Source organism: Dendrobates tinctorius, unplaced genomic scaffold (genome assembly GCF_039654945.1).
Source record: "Dendrobates tinctorius isolate UK_male_01 unplaced genomic scaffold, ASM3965494v1 ptg000166l, whole genome shotgun sequence".
Lineage (NCBI taxonomy): Eukaryota > Metazoa > Chordata > Amphibia > Anura > Dendrobatidae > Dendrobates > Dendrobates tinctorius.
Genome location: NW_027361833.1, coordinates 5,873,695 through 5,897,151, shown reverse-complemented (window position 1 = coordinate 5,897,151; position 23,457 = coordinate 5,873,695). Strand labels below are relative to the sequence as shown.

Below are 23,457 nucleotides of genomic sequence, written 5' to 3'. Positions count from 1 at the left end.
CATAACGTATACCCGGTGCCCACAAGAAAGATGGCCGCCGCCGCTCGCTGCATGAGATATCACGTGAGCGCTTCCAGTGGCAGGGTAGAAGGTCACGTGTCACTGAAGTGACGCCTCTTTCTGTAACACGTGACAGTGACAGAGAGGAGGCCCGGGGCAGCCAGAGCACAGACAGGTACTATCCCCGCACACCCTGATGTCCCGATATGCGAGTGCTGCGCGCAGTCACGGCTGTATCAGGACAGTGCGCGCACAGAGCGCTGCAGTACTGGGGACCCTCCTATGGGCAGTGACGTGCACTAATACATAGTGTGTGACATACGTGCTGGTCACCTGCTGTACACGCTATATAATGTCCAGCCCTGATGCCACTCGCGGTGGTGGCTGGGCGTGTGAGCTGATCGCTGTCTGTAGGGGGCGACACTTCCAGCTGCTTCATGGGTGCTTTCAGCAATGCAGGCGTAGTGGACGCAGCACATGAAGGTTTAGGAGTGTAGGAAAGCTGAGCGCAGTAGTGATGGCGTATTACTCATTAGCCAGATATAAGTAAGGGGCTGCATGGGATTTCTGCTCCGTGGTCTTAGGACTGCAATGCTCCCCAGGACACTCCTGGATTTCGGCACGCCCCTTTGGCTATTTTGACTCCTCAGTGCTGAGTCTGCTGGAGCGGCAGCAGATAGAGAATCCGTATACTGGGGCGCGGAGATGATACAGGTCTCGTTTGTGCGTTGACACCTATAGGCTGGGCCATGTAGAAATGCAGGCCTCCCTGCTGGATGCCGATTATTGTGACATCTTCTGATCTTTCCGGAATAGGATTTGTCCATTGTATAACACATGTGGGGAACATTTACCGAAATGATGCCAGGAAGAAGGCAGCAGTTGTACATTAGAGCCTTGGAGCGTGACAGCTGGGGTTCATTGCTTCCTATGGGCGCCGGCTCCACTTCGGCACACGTGTTGGATCTCTGGCACATCGGTGTCACTGTGATGGTTTCATCCCTCATTGTGCTTTTGGTTTAAAAGCTAAAGGGTTGCTATTGCCAAATCCTGCCTGGCCTAGTTCCTTCACTACCAGTGATCCAACATGTTCAATTCTTGGCTTCTGTCCTGAGTTGCTGGAATGGTGCTGACTGCAGAGTTCTTCAGTGGGAGATTGCTAACAGGAAGGCTGCACTGAGCAGGAAAGCCTCCGTCCCCGTGTGATGAGGTGTCGGAGATTCAGTGGTGATAGGTTTCCTTAGACTGTACCATAAATGTCAGCCACTAAACCGTCCCCACTTCTCTGAGTGATATTCTGACCATACACATTTCTGACTTCGGAACCACAGAAGATGAGTAAACAGGAACCCTGCTAGACACTGCGTCTGGGTGTCCGCCTCCAGTAGCCGAATACACCCGAAAATGATGTGCGTCAGAGCACGTTGACTCTGTCGGACTCGGCTCCATTATATTCTATGGCCCCGTCGACGCATACGCCCAAATCCCGTTTTGCTGGGGTCCTTGGATAAGCCCCAACAGGACCAATAAACGTGCAAAAATGCTGAGTGAAAGGAGCCTTAGGGCATGTGCACACGCTGCGGATCCACAGCGGTTTTTGCTGCGGTGTACAGTAGCATTCAAACCTATGGGAAAAAAAAAACGCTATGCAGACGCTGCGGAATTTTCTGCGGTTTCTAAACCGCAGAAAGAATTGACATGTCAATTCTTTCTGTGGATTCCGCTGCGGTTTGCCATCTCCTCCATTGTAGAGGTGATAAATCGCAGGGCAAAACTGCAGGTCAAAAGACCTGCGGATTTTACAAAATCCGCTCTGCCAAATCCGCAGAGCATTCCGCAGCGTGTGCACATACCCTTAGCTGTTTCTATAATTCCCCTTGATGATAATCGGGGATATGTTCTCAGCTGGGGTAGTGCTGTTGTAATGGTGAACCATGTACCCGCACACAGCCACGTTCCTCCTCTTCCTTTATTCCTTGTGGCAGCCTTTATCCAGCTTTTAATAGACGTTGATCGAAGCAGTGAGATTATGGGGCTATCTTCCATGATATTGTAATAGTTGATTCATTAGAAAACGACAAGGAGGGACTGGATGATTCTCTTGAAAAATCTAATATTATTGGTTTTGGGCACTAGATTCTGTGCTGGGATGTTAATCCAGGGAATTAGCCTGTTTCCCATGAGACGACTCGGGAAGTACAGTGCCTTGCGAAAGTATTCGACCCCCTGGAACTTTTCAACCTTTTCCTACATATCATGCTTCAAACATAAGGGTATGTGCACACGCTGCGGATTGGGGTGCGGATTTGGCCGCGCAGATTTTTTAAAATCTGCAGGTAAATCCACAGGTCAAAAGACCTGTGGATTAGCCTGCGGTTTTTCATCTCCACAATGGAGGAGATGGCAAACCGCAGCGGAATCTGCAGAAAGAATTGACATGTCAATTCTTTCTGCGGTTTTGAAACCGCAGCAAATCCGCATGGAAAATTCTGCACCGTCTGTACTGCGTTTTTTTTTTTTTTTTTTACATAGGGTTGAATGCTACTGTACACCGCAGCAAAAAACGCTGCGGATCCGCAGCGGCCAAAACCGCAGCGTGTGCACATACCCTAAAGATACCAAATGTAATTTTTTTGGTGAAGAATCAACAACAAGTGGGACGCAATTGTGAAGTTAAACAAAATTTATTGGTTATTTTAAATTTTTGTGGAAATTAAAAAACTGAATAGTGGGGCGTGCAATATTATTCGTCCCCTTTAACTTAATACTTTGTTGCGCCACCTTTTGCTGCGATTACAGCTGCAAGTCACTTGGGGTATGTCTCTATGAGTTTTGTACATCGAGAGACTGAAATTCTTCCCATTCTTCCTTGGCAAACAGCTCGATCTCAGTGAGGTTTGATGGAGATCGTTTGTGAACAGCAGTTTTCAGCTCTTTCCACAGATTCTCGATTGGATTCAGGTCTGGACTTTGACTAGGCCATTCTATCACCTGGATACGTTTATTTGTGAACCATTCCATTGTAGATTTTGCTTTATGTTTGGGATCATTGTCGTGTTGGAAAACAAATATCCGTTCCAGTCTCAGGTCTTTTGCAGACTCCAACAAGTTTTCTTCAAGAATGGTCCTGTGTTTGGCTCCATCCATCTTCCCATCAATTTTAGCCATCTTCCCTGTCCCTGCTGAAGAAAAGCAGCCCCAAACCATGATGCTGCCACCACCATGTTTGACAGTGGGGCTGGTGTGTTCAGGGTGATGAGCTGTGTTGACTTTATGCCAAACATATCATTTGGCATTGTTGCCAAAAAGTTCGATTTTGGTTACATCTGATCAGAGCACCTTCTTCCACATGTTTGGTGTGTCTCCCAGGTGGCTTGTTGCAAACTTTAAACGACACTTTTTATGGATATCTTTGAGAAATGGCTTTCTTCTTGCCAGTCTTCCATAAAGGCCAGATTTGTGCAGTGTACGACTGATTGTTGTCCTATGCACAGACTGTCCCACCTCAGCTGTAGATCTCTGCAGTTCATCCAGAGTGATCATGGGCCTCTTGGCTGCATCTCTGATCAGTCTTCTCCTTGTTTGAGATGAAAGTTTAGAGGGTCGGCCAGGTCTTGGTAGATTTGCAGTGGCATGATACTCCTTCCATTTCAATATGATCGCTTGCACAGTGCTCCTTGGGATGTTTAAAGTTTTGGAAAGCATTTTGTATCCAAATCTGGCTTTAAACTTCTCCACAACAGTATCACGGACCTGCCTGTTGTGTTCTTTGGTCTTCATGATGCTCTCTGTGCATCAAACAGAACCCTGAGACTATCACAGAGTAGGTGCATTTATACGGAGACTTGATTACACACAGGTGGATTATATTTATCATCATTAATCATTTAGGACAACATTGGATCATTCCGAGATCCACAATGAACTTCTGGCGTGAGTTTGCTGCACTGAAAGTAAAGGGGCTGAATAATATTGCATGTCCCACTTTTCAGTTTTTGAATTTCCACAAAAATTTAAAATAACCAATAAATTTCGTTCAACTTCACAATTGCGTCCCACTTGTTGATTCTTCACCAAAAATGTACATTTGGTATCTTTATGTTTGAAGCATGATATGTGGGAAAAGGTTGAAAAGTTCCAGGGGAGCGAATACTTTCGCAAGGCACTGTAATTTTCCAACAAACCGCGCTGTACTCCCCTTACCGTTGTCCACCAGCGAGTCTCTGCCGCTGCTCCCTGTGGTTGGCTGTGGCTGGCGATCATGTCGCGCTGACGCTGAGGTAGCCAATAATTGAGCACAACAACTGTGAGGGAGGCGTTCTGTATGTACTGGCAGAGCTGCTGAGCTCAGTGACTAGCTGCCATACTGTAGATATGACGTCAGGGCCAAGGCCGTGGCTAGACACAGGAAATCTTTCTGGTGTACTCGGGGAGGATGAGCATAGCGTTTTGTTTGTATCTGAAAGTAAACAACCCCTTTAATTTCTGTATGGATTTTTTTCTGTGTTATTTTGATGATTTTGGAAAAAAAACTGCTTCAAAAAGCACTCTTCTGTTTGCATTGTCTTTTTTGGGTGGGGGGGAGAGGCAGAGTTTTTGGAGGAGCTTTTCTTTTGCTGAAGTGTTCTCTAAAACATCTTTGAAGAGTTTTGTAAGGCTGGGTGCACACGATCTGGAACTAGCAGCCCTTTAGACACAGGGCATGTTCTCTGCATCCAATGTGCTGCCATCTATTGAACGCAGGCGAATCTGCATGTGTTCACTGAGCTGTGTGGATTTACCACGTTCAATACATTCTAGAGAAATTGACATTCTGTGGTCTGGAGAGACGCACCACATGTCCGTGGGCATCTGTGGACACATAGTGGACAGGAGATTTCTTGAAGTCCCATCCAGCGGGTTTGACGCTGCATAAGTACTGTATGTAGCGTCCAACTCGCAGCAACTCTGGATTGTGTGCACATACATGAACAGTTTTTTTTTTTTTTTTCCAGAAGCATATTTTTTTCATACACCCTATTGATGTAAGGGTACGTGTAGTCTGAGATTTGTTTCAGTTTTTGCTGTGGAAACTGAGCAGAAACTATTCATATCCTCAAAAACTTGGAATATCTGCTTGAGGCCATGTTCACAGGTTCAGTATTTGGTGAGTTTTTTACCTCAGTATTTGTAAGTCAAAACCAGGAGTGGGACAATAAGGCTGTGTGCACACGCTGCGGATTCGGCTGCTGCGGACCCGCAGCAGTTTTAGCTGCGGTGTACAGTACCATTCAAATGAATGGGAAAAAAAAAAACCCGCTGTGTAGACGGGTCGGATTTTTCCGCTCGGTTTACCTGCGGTTTTGAAACCGCAGAAAGAATTGACATGTCAATTCTTTCTGCGGAATCCACAGCGGGTTCCTATCTCCACCATTGTGGAGATGGCAAAACCGCAGGCTAATCCGCAGATAATCCGCAGGTCTTTTGACCTGCGGATTTATCTGCGGATTTTGCAAAATCCGCACGCGGATTCCGCAGCGTGTGCACACACCCTAATAGAAACACGTCACACTTCTGGATTTATCACCCACTCCTGGTTTTGGCTTACAGATACTGAGGAAAAATACTGACCAGAGACTCATGGTGTGAGCGTGGCCTCATGTCCGCTCCAAAATATCAGTGAAATGACTCGGGGCCCCTATCCATTAAGGCTACTTTCAGACTTGCGTTAAGAGGCGCAGGGCCGCCGCTAAGCTCCTCCCCCGGCCGTGCCTCCTCCGGTCAGCTCCTCCTATGGGCGCATGACGCTGCATGCGACCGGCGTACCCTATATTTAGCTTTGGGTGTGCTGGTCTGCATTTTTGTGCGCTCGGCGCAAAAGCATCGGCAAAAGCAGACCAGCGCACGGCCAGCGTACCTAAGGCTAAATATAGGGTACGCCGGTCGCATGCAGCGCCATGCGTCCATAGGAGGAGCTGACCGGAGGAGGTGCGGCCGGGGCGGAGCTTAGTGGCGGCCTTGCGCTGCGCCTCATAACACAAGTCTGAAAGTAGCCTAAGAGGTGTTTTGTAGCCATGTCCCATCTTCTCGACAGTTTGGCTGAGCTGGTCAACACCGGCGAGAAAAGCCAGTTTTATGGCGTAAACACCTTGATGAATCGGAGTCACAATGTGCATATACTCTTACGGTGCCTTTTTGAAGCAATTCTTGAGGAGGATTTTAGAGTGTGAACATGCCCTAATAGGCTGCAGGTTCTTCACCCACAATCTGGGTAGAAAATCTGCAGCATATTTGCAGTAAGTTATCTGCTAGGAAGACATTTAGTGGTGGAGGGTCCTCTACTCTTTGACATTGCCTGCATTAGTTTCAATTGTCAATTAAGATTGCTGCCATGTAACGCCTCATGTTCACTTTGACAGCTAGAATGTGTGTGTGTGGGGTCTTGCTAGGGGTCCTTCCCATTACTGATGACTTTGATTGCTACTGCATAACTCTGGCAGAATAGAGGTAATGTGGCGTGAGACATCTTCCTACATTTCCCTTCTCATATTCCAGGGATATTGCATGGTGTCATCCCAGTGAAACTGATCCCCGACAGCAATGGATTGTGCCTATTTATATACAAAGGACCTATAAGACTGTCAGGGTGGTGAAAGTCCTGTTATAAAGGAGATTATTAATTTTTTTTTTACCAAGATAATAAGATGATTAATCCTTTATGGGTTAAGATTTTCTAGCCTTTGCTGACATTATGGGATGCTGGGTAATAAGGTGCTGATGTGTTTGCAGACCTTTGCTCATTATTTCCGTCTTTACCTTTCCAGGACGCCCTGGGGCTCCCTCTCTCCATTTTGCCATGAGTGTGCAGGCGTTTAGACTGGTGTGCGCTTCAGAGAAGGAACATCTTCCCCCAGGGATACAGATCGAATGCTTGGAGTGCTGCGGGCATGACCTGTACATTGGCACTAATGATGGCTGCATTCACCATCTTCTGCTAGTAGAAGAGAACAACGCTGCGGTCACTGCCCTGATTCCGCCATCCGACCACCTTAACATTAGCTTCACCACCACCCGACAGAGGCAGAGACAGTTGGGATTAAAGAAACCAATATGTGAACTGAGAGCAGCGTCCGCCCTGGGACGACTCCTGGTGCTGTGTGACAATACCATATCTTTGCTGTGCAGCGACTCTCTTGAGCCAGTTGCAGGAACTAAGATTAGAGGGGTGCTCAGCTTCACCCTCAATGAGAATCCGGTGAGTGGGGATCCCTTCAGCGTGGAGGTCTGTGTGATCTCCTCTAAGAGACGTACTGTGCAAATCTTCAGTGTGGCTCAGGAGCGGGTACATCTAGTACGCGAGGTCTCCACACCAGAGCAGCCTTGTGCCCTAGCAGCAGACGGGCATTTTCTGTGCCTGGCTCTCAGCAGCCGCTATGTTACCCTGAACTATGGTACTGGACACTGCCAGGATCTCTTCCCCTATCCCAGTGAGCAGAAGAGGCCGATCATAAAGAGGATCAGCAGAGAGGAGTTTCTTCTGGCTGGACCTGGAGGATTAGGTAAAAAAAAAATGTTTCCTTCTAACATTGTTATATTGCTGGGATTACCCAGTGATTTGGTGCTGGGATCAGGTCTTATGGCTGCTGCTATATCGCAGCTTAATGCAGGTGAATGGGGTCGCATTGTGCTCCACAAGGCACAGCGACCATAACAAGCAAGTTAGAAAAATCTGAGTTGGACTTGTTGCTTATTGCGGTCGCTGTACCTTGCAAGTCGCAAGTTAAATCAATTCACCTGCATTACGCTGTGATTTAGAGCGCATTCTGACTGCACAATTCCTTAATTTTGTATGTATTTAATATAATCCACTACCGGATAAAACTTAATGAATGGTCTTTGTATTATGGTAACTTTGGTAATTTCTACAATCAATTCCGTGGGTACTAATACAATCCGTGATGGAGTAAATGTTTTTTTGTTCTAGTCTGTCTGGTGGTCCCAGACAGTCTTTGTTTACAAGATACCAGCATGTGACCGCTGCAGACAAGCATTGTCCTTAGTGGTCCTGTGCTGTTTTGCTGGCATCTGCCTTAGCGCCATAAGTACGACACGCGACTGCTGTGCGAATTGTTTTTCCTATATAACACATCGTATGTGCATTTATGGGCTCTTCTCATTGGTTTCATCTCTGGTTTGTAATGTAGCCTCAGTCTCCTTTACTGTATCATAGGAAATCTCTATAATTCTAGACTTGCAGGAAGCCATTGCTAGCACTACAATCTCAAAGCACTTGGACATGGTGTAGACAAGGCATTCTTGCAGTATGTTATCTTTTTGCCCACCACATGAGCATAATTAGCCACTTTTGTGGCAATAGTACGGCAGTTGGTTCTTTGGTAGTTATGTCTGGTTGCGCAACCCTGAATATTTATTTTATCTCCTCCCAGTCCCCCTTTTCAGTCTTAAAAATCTATTTTTGTAGTCAGTTATTTTTCATGTGTGTGTGTCCGGGATAGGCATCCGCACCGTCGCAGCTACAGCCACAAAATTTGGCACAGTCACACGTCTGGACCCCGAGAGCGTCCTAGGCTATGTTGTGAGGTGAAATTTTAACCCCGCGTGTTCCAATTCACCAAACAATTTTGCCCCTATCTACATAATGGCGAAAAAGTGTGTATCAAGCCCCGCCCCTCATTATGATGTCATAATGGTTGCCATGGTGATGCTGATGTCATAATGGTTGACTATGGGATGGAGGATGTGTGATGGGTATATGGGCACTGGACTATGGGATGGAGGATATGTATAACGGGTATATGGGCATGGGACTATGGGATGGAGGATGTGTGATGGGTATATGGGCACTCGACTATGGGATGGCGAATATGTATGATTGGTATATGGGCATGGGACTATGGGATGGAGGATGTGTGATGGGTATATGGGCATGGGACGGAGGATATGTATGATGGGTATATGGGCACGGGCCTATGGGATGGAGGATATGTATGATGGGTATATGGGCACGGGCCTATGGGATGGAGGATATGTATGATGGGTATATGGGCACTGGACTATGGGATGGAGGATATGTATGACAGGTATATGTGCACGGGACTATGGGATGGCGGATATGTATGATGGGTATATGGGCACGGGACTATATATAATATATATATATATATATATATATATATACACACAAATGATATGGCTTCTATTAACTAAACTTTCATGGCGTATGTGTGGTAGGCACAGAGAGGATCGGAGCACAGCTGCAGAAGGAGGTTGAGAAATTAATTTCTCCATCTCCTCCACTACCGGCGTATATCGCACCGCACTCCAGTGATATCCAAGTGCTGATTGTTGTGTCACTCACACCCATATATTTGTATTGGTGCGAGTTGGCCGAGTCTCGGTGCCAATCACAGCATGCTGTGATTGTTCTTTCGTGCCGATTTGGCATAAGAAAATAATCGTAGATGTGAGCTCCCCCATAGAGCAACACTGGGCCGAGTACTAAGCGATGTTTTATTGCATAGCACTTGGCTGTGTTGTACGGTAGTGTGACTCTGGCCTAACAGTGCACATCTCGAGAGACAGGAGCTCACAGCTGTCTGAGCATGAACACAAGCAGGGTTACGGATTAAATAGAAAGCATAGACTACAAAGGACCTGGACCTCCACCAATCTGCAGGCAAAGTGCCTGTTAGGCCTGTTTCACACATCCGTTTTTTTGGCGTCCGCCAAAGTGTGAAAAAACGGATCCGTTTCCGTTTTGCCACAAATGGATGCTACCGGATTCGTTTTTTGGATGGATCCGCTTTAGCCACTAATGCAAGTCTCTGGTTAAAAAAATGGATCTGATCCGTTTTTTTTGCAAAATGGCGGATTTTGACTGACGTCTAAAAACGGATGTGTGATCCACCTCTTAGAGATGGGAGAAAATGCTGTGAAAATGTAGCGTAGTTACTGTTTAAGTACCAGTAGTTAACAAGTTAAATCTAACATCTTTATTAAAGTCCCATTACATTTGAAACCTTTATTCATTAAAATCATATGTGTAATGATATATAGAAATACAAGATCAAGTTATATAGAGTCACTCGCTGTCTGCAAATAAACGCAGACTAGTATGGGGAGGTGTGTACTCACCGAGCCTAGCTCAGGTTGAGTAGCTGCAGTCATGCCCTTGTGAGTGTTATTGACACCTCCAATTCTCATTATTGCCAGGCAGTTTGCACTCCTCCTGGCATCTGTTTCCCGGCTCTGCTCATAACTCTTGCATGTAGCTCCTGCCTTGCACAGGCTTTGCCAGAGCTGTGGCAAAGAAACATGAACTGTATGGGCATTAGTGAGGGTCAGAAGTGGGCTGTGAAGACCCAGGCAGTACGGGCTATCTCAATCACAACCACGGAGGGAAAGACTGCAGCTAAGCAACCTGGACTGGCTTCGGTGGGTGAATGCTTTAGTAGAGTGGTTTGGGATTTTTGCAAATAGTGGGCAACTGTGCATAACTTGATTTTACACTGAATAAGTGCATTTGTATAAAACGCTAAATGTGATTTAAATGAATTTGAATAACGTGTTTTACCGTAAATAATTTTTTTTTTTTACAGGGAATCTGTCACCAGGTTTTTGCCACTCATCTGAGAGCAGCATAATGTAGAGACAGAAACCCCGATTACAGCAATGTGTCACTTTCTAGGCTGCTTGCTGTAGTTTTGATAACAGCACTCTTCTATCAGCAGGAAATTATCACTAGAGGACTAGTAAATCTACTGCCAGCTAGTCCTCCATATTCATGACCTCTGTATAACCCTGCTATCCCCCAGTGGTGTACATAGAAATTACAGAGCCTCATAGGAAAATTTCTAATTTGCCCACACCCCACAAAAATATTATTTTATATTTGTAGTCCTATCTCCCAACTTTTATATATCAGGAGAACTACATGTATTATGACATGTGCACAGTAATGATGTCCTTGTTGAAACCCCTTAGTGTTCTCACCAGCGATACCCACTTTATGGCCATTAGAGTGTGATGTTTCCAAAAATGCCCTCACCACACACACAATGGTATCCCCAAAGTTAATCTCCCCCTACACACAGTTTCTCCTCACACGTACAGTAAAGGATGCATTGTTGTGACTTTAGCAAACTGTCATCACTGTGCCATCAACACAGTATAATACCCCCATAATCCCCGCCCAACAATCCACACAGGCAAATAAATCAAGCTGTAGATGTCCATAAATTAAGTTATGTGTAATAATGAAAAATGACACAGGGAAAAAGTATTGAACACGCTTACTGACATTTATTTAAAGGGCACTTGTCACCAACAAAAAACGCTGTTAACCGGCAGATATGGGTTTAATTTACAGGTTAATAGTGTCAATAACCTGTCTGGCCCTGCATGTAGCCAATTGCTGCAGGGAGAAAATTAACTTTATTCTCCCCGGCAGCATTCCAATTCAGTCACGGGCACCTGTGCTGTTTCAGTCACTGCTCTGAGAATACAGAGCGGTGACTAACCGCGTCCCCTGGTATGTCATCGGTAAGGATCCCCTGCTTTGAGGTGGGCTCCGGCGGTGAGCCCCCCTCAAAGCTGCGACATGTCAGCTGTTCATAACAGCTGACATGTGCCCTCAATAGGTGCGAGCGAAATCGTCATCCGCCGCCCTCAGGTATTAACTAGTTAAAGCTGTCAGCGGGCATTTAACTAGCGCTTCCGGCCACCGGGCCGGAAGTGAGCTCATCGCCGACCCCCGTCATGTGATCCGGGGTCAGCGACGCGTTGCCCTGACAACCAGAGGTCTCATAGAGACCTCTATGGTTCTTGCAGGCACATTGCTTTGAGCGCCGCTCGGTGCTCAAAGCACAGCAGTAAATCTGCTACTTATGGGTGATCTGCTAATCGCCCATATGTAGCAGAGCCGATCGGGTTGTGCATGCTTCTAGCCTCCTATGGAGGCTATTGAAGCCTGCCAAAAGTAAAAAAAAAAAAATGTTTAAAAATAAAAAAAAAACCTAAAAGTTCAAATTACCCCCGTTTCACCCCAATCAAAATAAAACAATAAAAAAAAAAAAATCACATACACATATTGGGTATCGCCGCGTTCGATTTTTTTTGGCAAACTTTGGAATTTTTTTTCTCCACTTAGATAAAAGAGAACCTAGATATGTTTGGTGTCTATGAACTCGTACTGACCTGGAGAATCATAATGGCAGGTCAGTTTTAGCATTTAGTGAACCTAGCAAAAAAGTCAAGCAAAAAACAAGTGTGGGATTGCACTTTTTTTGCAATTTCACCGCACTTGGAATTTTTTCCCGTTTTTGAGTACCCGACATGGTAAAACCAATGGTGTCGTTCAAAAGTACAACTCGTCCCGCAAAAAATAAGCCCTCACATGGCCATATTGATGGAAAAATAAAAAAGTTATGTCTCTGGAAAGAAGGGGAGCGAAATACGAAAACTAAAAGTAAAAAAAAGCTCCGAGAGTTAAGGGGTTAAGTGTATGTTTCAAGAAAATTTATTTTTTATACATTACTACTGCTTTTTGCTTTACCCCTACACTTTGGTTATATACATGCACACTGTTGGCCTCTGGAGATCATTTTTTTAGGGCTCTGACAATTCTCCCCATGTTCCGGTTTTCAAAAAGGAGCAAATACCAGTCCTTTTGCTGAGTTGATTCCCTATCTATTTCCCCTCATGGAGCAGATCGTGTCTTGCTAACTGCTCCTCACTCTTGGGACGCACAGCAATCCTACTTGTGACAACACGTATGGATATGCCATCCTGGAACTACCCGAGCAACCTGAATGGGTGTCGGGTACTGCCTTATGCTACTAGTAGTGACAGTGACACTAGCAAAACTTGAAATTGCCTCTCCTGCGCACCTGTTGACACTCCTTATGTTTCCTAACTGTACAGATTGATATCCCTGAAGTTTATTGACCTGCGCTTATACTGTAATGTGCAAGTGTTAACTTATTTTTTTAAGGGTGGGAATCTGTCAGCAGATTTTTGCTATTTAATCTAAAAACCGCATAATATAGGGCGAGAAAGCCTGATTCCAGGAATTTATCAGTTATTAGGCTGTGTTGTAGTTTTAATACAATTAGCGTTTCATCAGTAAGTGATTATCACTAGAGGACTAGGTCTCACTTGGAAGTCAGTCCAGCTGATCTTTGTAACCCCGCCCCCACCACTGATTGACAGCTTTCTGACAGTGCTGTGTAAATAGATGGCTGACGACCAAGGGTGTGGACGGGGTTATCCAGTTGTCAGCATTCAGATAATGGGTACATTTACAGCAGATAAAACAGGGATTCAAAACTTCAACAAGCACAGTAAAGGGGGTTTTACACATAGCGATATCGCTAACAATATCGGTAAAGCATCACCGATTTGGTGACGCAGCAGTGATATCGCTATGTGTGATACTTGCCTCCGACCGGCTCCCCCGCTGTCCATCGCTGATCGCGCAGCTCCATTTCTCGTCGGGCGCTTCCTGCTGGCACTGACGAGCGACACGCGGATGGGAGGACGTCAGAAGCGCCGCGTCTGAAAGGTAAGTAACGACCGCTGTATCGCTGCTGCATCGCTGTGAGATCTGCCTGTGTGGCAGCTCACTAGCGACCATTTAGCGATGCACCAGCGATCCTGACCGGGTCGTATCGTGGTCAGGATCGCTGGTGCATTGCTAAATGTAAAGGGGCCTTTAGGCTACGTTCACACGTAGCGGAACTCTCGCGGAAATTACCGCGAGAATTCCGAATTTCATTCCGCTGGAAAATCGCATTTTAAATTCCCACGATTTTCCTGCGGAAAAACTAGCATTTTGCAAGCGTAATTAGCTTGCAGAATTGCTAGCGTTTTCCAAGCGATCTGTAGCATTGCTTGGAGAACTGATTGACAGGTTGGTCACACTCGTCAAACATAGTGTTTGACGAGTGTGACCAACTTTTTACTATTGAGGCTGCCTATGCGGCATCAATAGTAAAAGATAGCATGTAAAAAATAATAATAATAAAAAAAAATAGTTATTCTTACCTTCCGGTGTCCTGCGCAACCTTCCCGCCTCTCTCCACGCTCCCGGTACCAGTAATCCTTTGCAAGAATTACCGCGATGATGTCCTTTTTTTGTCGGGATCGCGACGTCTCGCGAATGACCGCGATCCCGCGAGAACGGACCTCATCGCTCGCAAAGGATTACTGGGATCGGGAGTGTGGAGAGAGGCGGGAAGGCTGCGCGGGACATCAGAAGGTGAGAATAACAATATTTTTTATTTTAAATTCTATTTTTTACAGGGATATGATACCCACAGTCGGGAGGACAGTCTCCTCTCCTCCGGACCGTGGGTACCATCCGCAAATGTTCTGCTTACTTTTCGCATGGTGTGCGAAGCGATTCCGCCGCGGTAAAAACCGCAGCATTAGCATAGCATTGCGGAATCCCATAGGAATGCATGGGATGCTTATTTTTCGCGTTTTCGCGGAAAAATCGCGTGGTTAAAACCGCCTCGAAAACGTGAAAAAACCGCCATGTGTGAACATAGCCTAAAGCCTGTTTCACACTTCCGTTTTTGACCATCAGTCAAAATCCACCGTTTTGCAAAAAAAACGGATCTGCCATTTTTTTTGGCGGATCCGTTTTTTTCCCCATTGATTTGCATTACCGGCGGATCTTGACGGATGGCCATCCGTTGGATCCGTTTTTTTGCGTATCCGTCAAATTTTTGGCGTCCGCCGACATGCCCGGACGGACCATGCAACTTTTTTTTGCTGCAGGATCCGCATTTTATAGTGCGCATGCCCGGAGGAAGGAAGTCAGCCGGAAATTTAACCCTGAAATCATTTCTGGCAGACAGATAAAATCTCTCTCTCTGTCTCTCTCCCCGGGCTAGCTACGTTTCCTTTAAAATTCTTCATTCATCGCATCCGTTAAAAAAAACGGTCCGGTGGCATCCGTTCACATCAGTTTTGCAACGGATCCGCTTTCCGCCATATTGGCGGATTTTAACTGACACTAAAAACTGAAGTGTGAAACAGGCCTAAGTGATACATCGCTGGAATCGGGGTCTTTGCCCCTACAGCATGCTGCCGACAGATTCCCTTTACCGAATAGATTTTTTTCTGCTTACAGTTGGATTGTGAGATACAGTTTATAAGGTGCAAGAACGTTTCATTGAAATTCTCTTTTAAACATTTGGGGAAGAATTTACTAAGCTAAATGTATCAGAGTTCTGGCCCAGTTTATCCCCAATATCTGGCATAGGTTTCTTGCAGTACAAGTGCTTTAGATACTCTTTTGTTTTGCCTATCTGGACAATTCTTACTGTATATAACCTGACAATTTGTTTCTGTCTTTTTAGGAATGTTTGCCACGGTAGCTGGAATCTCTCAGCGTGCACCCGTTCATTGGTCAGAGAATGTTATTGGGGCTGCAGTTTCTTTTCCCTATGTGCTGGCCTTAGATGAAGAGTTTATCACGGTGCACAGCATGCTGGATCAGCAGCAGAAGCAAAGTTTGCCTTTCAAGGAAGGTATCATTCTGCAGGATTTTGAAGGTAACGGTCATAATTAGGTGTGTTTTACATAATATTGCAACATTATATATGATCATATTTTACATTCCTGATAACAAGGCATTTTACCTTGGCAAGTCTTGGGCCCCTTCATAGGTGACTCCTAAAGATCACAGTAAAGTGCATGGCTTGGAAAAGATACTGTAGTTGGGGGTTCAACACTCTGGAAGATCCCTGTTCACATGGGTAGCATTGTTCAATATGCCAACAATTCCTGTTCAGCGTTGAGCGAGAGTGCTTGGATATTCCCTTTGCAACAATTACCATATGGTGACAGTAGGAAGAATTCCTATCTTTCAAATGGCCTTGTAGTTCAATGTATCGGAGCCAGGTATGGCCACTCACCTGAAACTCCCCTTGACGAGATGGTCTCCCAACCTTTACGCCTCTGAAGTGAGAAGATTGATTTGCCTGCTTCTATTTCTGCGAAAATGGGGTCAACGGGCACTTATTCTGTATCACCCGTTTGATCCTGTAAAGTAGTTTGATCATGAGACTGTATCCACGCAAGTGAAACATTCAGGGTAGAGCAAGGAAAATCATGTGTCAGATTTATGTTACCGTGCTGTATTAATCTACGTATATAAGTGGTGGGAGCCACAGAATTTTCTACATTTTTACTTGTACTTTTGATATTTCCCTTAGTGAAAAAGGAAGTCTTCCCTCATTTTCACTAGTTTCACTCTCAGTACTCTATGTTCTTGCTTGCTTCCTCTTGTGTAACAGACTAGCATGTGTGTGTTTTGGAGGATTGACAGAACGATATAAGAGAGACTATCTTGAAAAATTTGTAGCCCAAAGAATTGTCCATGTGATTACAGCACTTTTTTTTAGGTAAATACCTAGAAGTATATCTGATAGTAGGGTACCTTATCACATGCAGTGAAGTTTATCTGAGTAGGATTCCACTCCTTAGAATAAGATGTGAAGAAGAACTCTGCACTCCGGCAAGGAAGAACAGTCTGACCGAAACATCACTTCAATTTGTTTTGTTCTTCAGTGCCGAGTTCTTCTTACACATCGAAGAATTTAGCTTTCGGATGACAACAATATCTAGGAAGCCCTTGCACCACGTGTTTGACTTGGGGAAAAAAGGAAAAGCATTTACAAGTTGTACTCTTTGACTCTGCATCGCTTTTAGCCTTCATCAGATTCCTTAACAGGGCGTGAATGTGTATATGGATGCAAGTGTGATATACTGTCATACAGATTTCACAATGTGCCAGCATTAATAAATTTCCTTTATGTTGTCCTTATCCTCTTCTCTACATATTTTTTTACACTGTACTTCACTTTTTTCCCATCCGTTTTATTATGTAGCCTTTCACACTGACAAGTAGTTCCTTGCACACACGGAGAGACCTTTCTGTCTGGGGCAGCGGTGCAGGGAGAAGCTACTGGGGAAAAGTTATCTGACATCATCCCCTCTGACTTTTAAACATACAGTGGGGAAAATAAGTATTTGATACACTGCCGAATTTTGCAAGTTTTCTCATATACCAAGAATGGAGAGGTCTGTATTTTTTTATCGTAAGTACACTTCAACTGTGAGAGGCAGAATCTTAAAAAATCTAGAAAATCACATTGTATGATGTTTACATAATTGCATTTTATTGCATGAAATAAGTATTTCATCACCTAGTAATCAGCAAGCATTCTGGCTCTAACCTACTTTGCACTCATTACCTGTATTGATTCCACCTGCTTGACCTCGTTACCTGTATAAAAGACACCTGTCCACACACTCAGTCACACTCAAACATTTCCACCAAGACCAAAGAGCTCTCTAAGGACACCAGGGACAAAATTGTAGACCTGCACAAGACTGGTATGGGCTACAGGACAGTAGGCAAGCAGCTTAGTGAGGAGGCAACATCTGTTGGCACAATTATTAGACAATTGAAGAAACACAAGATGACTGTCAATATTCCTTGGTCTGGGGCAAGATCTCACCTCATGGGGTAAGTATGATTCTGAGAAAGGTCAGGAATCAGCCCAAAACAACACAGGAGGACCTGGTCAATGACCTGAAGAGAGCTGGGACCACAGTCTAAAACATTACCGTTAGTAACACACTACGCTGTCATGGATTAAAATTCTGCAGGGCTCACATCAGCACATGTCCAGCCCGTTTGAAGTTTGCCAACGACCATCTGGATGATCAGAGGAGGCATGGGAGAAGGTCAGTGGTCAGATGAGACCAAAATATAACTTTTCTCTAGTCCTCTTCCACGACGGTATATGGAGGTTGCCTCTTTACCCTGATGGGGTACAGGAAACACAGAGAGGTTAAAAGGCCCTCTCACCTCCCACTTGCCATTGTCTTTCCTGTTCCCCATGGGGCAGGAAGAGGTCCGCATACTGTGGCGGCCGGCGACTGCAGTAGCATGGGCACAGGCTTGTTACCTGTATAGAAAATGCCGGGCAGCTGGTGGTCGCTTTCCGCCTCCTCCTTTAGGCTGCTCCCGTCGTCCCCTCTGTGGTGACCTCGGGACCCCTCTGGTCTTCCCGCACCCCCGTGAGTGCAAAGCAGGCCAGGGATCCCTGATTGGGGACCTCCCGGAGCTCCCTGGTCTTCTCCTCCTCCACGCGCGATGTCTGGATGTCCCGGAAGTGACGTCAGAGGAACGCACGCGTCACTTCCAGTATCGGCGTTCCACATGGGGAGCACTGACTTCCGGCTATTGTCGAGGCCCGACAGCGCGTGGTGCCTGCTTACAAACACCGGCACATGGACCCAGGAGGGGGAGGAGGAAAGGGAAAACGTAAAGCTGGGGGCGGGTGCTGGCTCCAATAGCATAAAAAGCCTGCTGAAGACACACATGAGGTAAGACTGATCCCTCAACATGGATAGCACTTCATGCCTTGCGTCTGCAGAGCCCAGCGCTGCCCCTGCCACAGTGAGTGTATGCAGGGAGGGGGTCCTGGGGGTGGTTATAATTAGGGGGCCCCTTTTCTCCTGATGTATCTCTCCCTCTTGTTTTAGGGAGACAAATCTACCCCCAAAGCCGGAAATAGGAAAAAGTGCCCAATTTGTAACATAAAATTGCCCTCATTATGGGATATAAATCTCTGCCAGTCTTGCACCGACAAAGTGGTCAGAGCAGAGCAGCCATCTCTTTTAGAGGAAATTCGCTCGCTGGTCAGACAAGAGGTGCAGTCTTCCCTAGCAGCTTTTACCCCTCCACCCCCACCCCATTCTCCAGGGAAGAAAAGAAAGATACAGGTCGAGGACTCTGATTCGGAGTCCGACATGTCTCATACATCGTCCTCTGGTAGATGGGAGGAACCTGTATCGCCCAGGGCCTCTGAAATCCGAAAGTACCTCTTCTCCTCTGACTATATTGAGGAGCTGGTATCTGCAGTACGCAGCACCATGGGGTTAAAAGAGGAATCAGAGCCACAGTACATTCAGGGTCAAATGTTTGGTGGGCTAAAAACGGAAAAGCTTATAGGGTTCCCAGTGCATGCCAACATTCTTTACATGATTTCGCAGGAGTGGAAACTGCCAGAAAAATGACTCAGCACCCTTTCGGAGATGAAGCATAGGTTTCCCCTGGAAAGTGATTCTGTGAAATGGGACATTCCCAAAGTCGACGTTCAGGTGGCAAGAGTCACGAAAACAGCGCTCCCATTTGAGGGTTCTTTACACTGTAAGGACCCTATGGACAGAAGTCTCCTAAAGAAATCTTGGGAGACATCTACGTCCACTTTAAAGGCTAACATCGCCTCCACCTGTATAGCTAGAGCTCTCTTCCATTGGTTTGAGGAATTAGAAACCCATATATCTCAGGGTACCTCCAGAGGTGAGTTATTAGACTCCCTACCCATTCTTCATAAAGCTACTGGGTTCTTAGCGGATGCCTACATGGAGTCTGAGTTGCCGCTAGGTCTCTGGTGCAATCCAATTCCGCTTGGAGAGTGCTCTGGTTCAAAATGTGGAGCGACACCATCACCTCCAAGGCCAGATTATGTTCCATCCCCTTTAAAAGGGGGAGTATGTCTTCGGAGCGGCCCTAGATGAGATCCTGGAAAAGACCACGGACAAGAAAACAGCCCTCCCGGAATAAAAGCCTCCTAAAAAAAACAGCTTTTTTGTGCCCCACAGTCTCAAACCTCCCAAGCGAGAGGTAAGGGCAAGACGGAGATGGAACTACGCAAAAGGTAGAGGAAAGAATATTCTCGTCTCACAGCAGCAGCAGGCCCAACAGGAGAAACAATGACTCCGACCTGGTGGGGGGGTAACTCTCAAGATATGCACATCAGTTGGAAAACATCACCAGTTCCCACTGGGTCCTCAATGTCATCAAGAAAGGCCTATTGATAGAGTTCATCTCCTCCCCTCCACAGGGTCTAAAAGTCACTTCCCTTCCAGCTCCAAAAGATCAGACAACGCTGCTGTTAGGTCTCAGAGACCCTGTGGGATCAAATGTGATCTCTCCGTTTCCGGAATCAAAATGGGGTCGGGGCCACTACTCTTGGTTATTTCTGGTAACCAAACCATCAGGTGAGGCCCATATTATTATAAATTTGAAGGGATTGAACCGGCACATAAAATATCACAAGTTCAAGATGTAATCTGTAAGATCAGCCATCCCCCTGATCGGGCCAAACTTCCTTATGTCAACCATCGACTTAAAGGACGCCTACTTTCATATCCCAATCCACCCGAGGCACAGAAAATACCTCAGATTTGCGGTACAGGGGAGTCATCAAGTGGAGCACTATCAGTTCAAAGTCCTTCCGTTTGGCATCTCCTCAGCGCCGAGAGTCTTCTCCAAGGTAATAGCAGAACCAGTGTCATTCATCCGGAGTCAGGGCGTCTGCATAGTGCCTTACCTGGACACGATCTACTGTTAGTAGCTTCCACCAAGACAATCCTGGAAGCCCAGATGTCAAAGTCTAGATACATTAAGATCTCTGGAATGGATCCCGAACTTGAAAAAGTCTTAGCTGCAGCCCTCCAAGACCAGAACATTTCTGGGGGTTCTTTTGGACTCTGTAAGGCAAATGTCCTTCATTCCAGATGACCACTGTCTTACCCTAATATCAAAGGTCAGAAGGATCAGGGACTTGAGGTCCCCTACACTCCGGGAAGGCATGTCGGTCTTGGGCTCTATGACAGCGTCTATACAATCGGTAGCCTGGGCTCAAGCCCACTCCGGAATCCTTCAAACTCACATCTTAGAGAACTGGAACTGTCATTCCAGTACTCTGAACAAGAAAGTGCACACACCGAGTCGAGTAAGAGCCTCCTTAGCATCGTGGATGAACTCCAAAAACCTCCGCAGAGGAGTAAGCTGGACCCAGGTCCCGCTGAATACAGTCACGTCGTATGCCAGCAGGAGAGGCTGGGGGGGGCCATGATAAATCACACTCCGTTCCAGGGACTCTGGGACCAGACAACGAGCGGAAAATTCCAGGGTTGTGGATGCTCTAGCCCAGAGCTGGGACTTCCACCTGTCTTATGCCTTCCCACCAATTCCAATTCTGGTGAAAGTTTTTCAGAAGATTCGAGAACACCAGACCCCAACTATCTTGGTAGCCCCGTTTTGGCCAAAAAAAGTTGGTTCAACTTGATCATCGAAATGCAAGTAGATGGCCCGGTTCTCTAACCAGCAGAAGACGACCTCCTCTCGCAGGGGCCCATTCTTCACTCAGATCCCCAGAAGTGGTATCTAGCGACGTGTTTACTGAGGCCCAGGTACTGAAAGCCAAAGGGTTGTCAGATCCAGTAATTGCTACCCTGCAGAAATCCAGGAAGCCAGTAACCAATGCTATCTACAATAAAATTTGGAAAAAATTTTCATCCTTCTGTCTACCTAACTTACCGGATCCTCTTAGCCCGAATGTCACAAATTCTGGATTTTTTACAAAAAAGGCTTAGAGATCGGCCTTAGGCCTAGCACCCTGAAGGTCCAGATATCAGCTCTCAGCTCTGTTTTTGACCAGGATCTAGCAGGTCATCGCTGGATCAAGAGGTTCATAACTTCGGCCATCAGAATGAACCCTAAGAAACAGTTGATAGTCCCTCCATGGGATCTGAACTTGGTGCTCCAGGGGCTCACAGGTCCACCCTTTGAACCTTTGTCTTCCTGTTCTCCTCAAATCCTTGCATACAAGACTGTTTTCTTGGTGGCTATAACGACGGCTAAGAGGGTAGGAGAATTACAAGCCCTATCAATAAGGGAACCTTATTTGCTTATTAGAGATGACTCATTAGTCCTTCGTCTCGATCCTTCCTTCCTTCCAAAGGTAGCCTCTGAATTCCACCGTTCCCAAGAAATCGTACTACCATCATTTTGCCAAAATCCAGCAAACTCTAAAGAGGAAAAATTCTATACTCTCGATATCCGACGCATTGTCCTGCATTACTTGGAGCAAACCAATCCTTGCAGAGTTGATCAGAACCAGTTTGTCCATCAGTCAGGTCAAAACAAAGGGAAAAAGGTGGCAGAGCACTATCGCCAATTGGATAAAAAAAGCGATATCGGAAGCATATATCGCTCAAAATATGTCACCCCCAGCTGGGGTCAAAGCCCATTCAACCAGGTCCACATCAGTCTCCTGGGCAGAAAAAGCAGGTGCATCTGCAGAGCTGATCTGCAGGGCAGCAACGTGGTCCTCACTACATACTTTCTCAAAACATTATAGACTGGATGTATCAGCCAGTAGGGATCTAGTCATCGGCCGTAAAGTACTCCAGGACGTTGTCCCTCCCTGTGCCAAATTAGTTGGTATTCCTCCGTATACTGTCGTGGAAGGTGACTAGAGAAAATACTATTAGACTTGCCGGTAATTCGATTTTCTATGAACCTTCTAAGATGGCACTGATTGCCCCTATACTCCTGGAAAAAATCTGGGAATCAGAAGGTAAACCGGTGCTGTGGTCTCAGTTATAAGTCACTGGCAAGTGGGAGATGGGTAGACCTTTTAACCTCTGTGTTTCCTGTCCCCCATCAGGGTAAAGAGGCAACCTCCGTATACCGTTGTGGAAGGTTCCTAGAAACCAAATTACCGGTAAGTCTAATTCTATTTTTGGTATCAACGACACTTCCCGTGTTTGGAAGAAGAAGGATGAGTACAACCCCAAGAACACCCTCTCAAACGTAATCATCGTGGGGAAAAACGTCATACTTTGGGGGTGTTTTTCTGCAAAGGGGACAGGATGACTGCACTGTATTGAAGAGCGGATGGATGGAGTTATGGATCACAAGATTTTGGCCAACAACCTCCTTCCCTCAGTAAGAGCATTTAAGATGGGTCCTGGTTCGGTCTTCCAGCATGACAATGACCTGAAACACACAGCCAGGGCAGCTAAGGAGTGGCTCCGTAATACGCATTTCCAGGTCCTGGATTGGCTTAGCCATTCTCCAGACCGGAACCCAATAGAAAATCTTTGTAGGGAGCTGAAACTGAATGTTGCTCAACGACAGCCCCAAAACATGAAAAATCTGCATAAGATCTGTATGGAGGAATGGGCCAAAATCCCTGCTGCATTGTGTGCAAACTTTCTCAAGAACTACAGGAATCGTCTGACCTCAGTAATTTCAAACAAAGGTTTCTGTACCAAATATTAAGCTCTGATTTTCTATTGTATCAAACACTTATTTAATACAAATGCTAATTAAATACCATATATACTCGAGTATAAGCCGACCCGAGTATAAGCGAGGCACCTATTTTTGCAACGGAAAACTGGGTAAGCTCATTGACTTGAGTATAAGCCGGCTATGCATTGGCTCCCCCCCCGTCCCTGTCATTGTATGCATGGCTCCCCCGGTCCCTGTCCTGCCTGCACACCCTCGCTGAATCTCGTTGGTTCCGGCGCCAGCAGCTCTTCCTGCGATCACTTGGCCTTGCTCATTAAGGTAAAGAA

The 23,457-nt window shown here is 46.0% G+C and overlaps 1 protein-coding gene across 4 annotated transcripts in view; it reads left to right on the top strand.

The window, feature by feature from the left end:
- The first annotated feature begins 36 nt into the window (after positions 1–36).
- TGFBRAP1 (transforming growth factor beta receptor associated protein 1) overlaps positions 37–23,457 on the top strand; it is a 91,910-nt gene continuing 68,489 nt past the window's right edge. The window contains exons 1-3 of one of the 4 annotated variants that reach the window (XM_073550661.1): positions 37–175; positions 6,804–7,538; positions 15,366–15,560. In XM_073550661.1, the coding sequence (XP_073406762.1) occupies positions 6,836–7,538; positions 15,366–15,560 (898 nt within the window). In that variant the 5' untranslated portion in view covers positions 37–175; positions 6,804–6,835. Of the gene's footprint in view, positions 176–422; positions 547–586; positions 715–6,803; positions 7,539–15,365; positions 15,561–23,457 lie in introns of those variants that run through there. The other 3 variants (XM_073550660.1, XM_073550662.1, XM_073550663.1) reach the window with 3 other exon arrangements.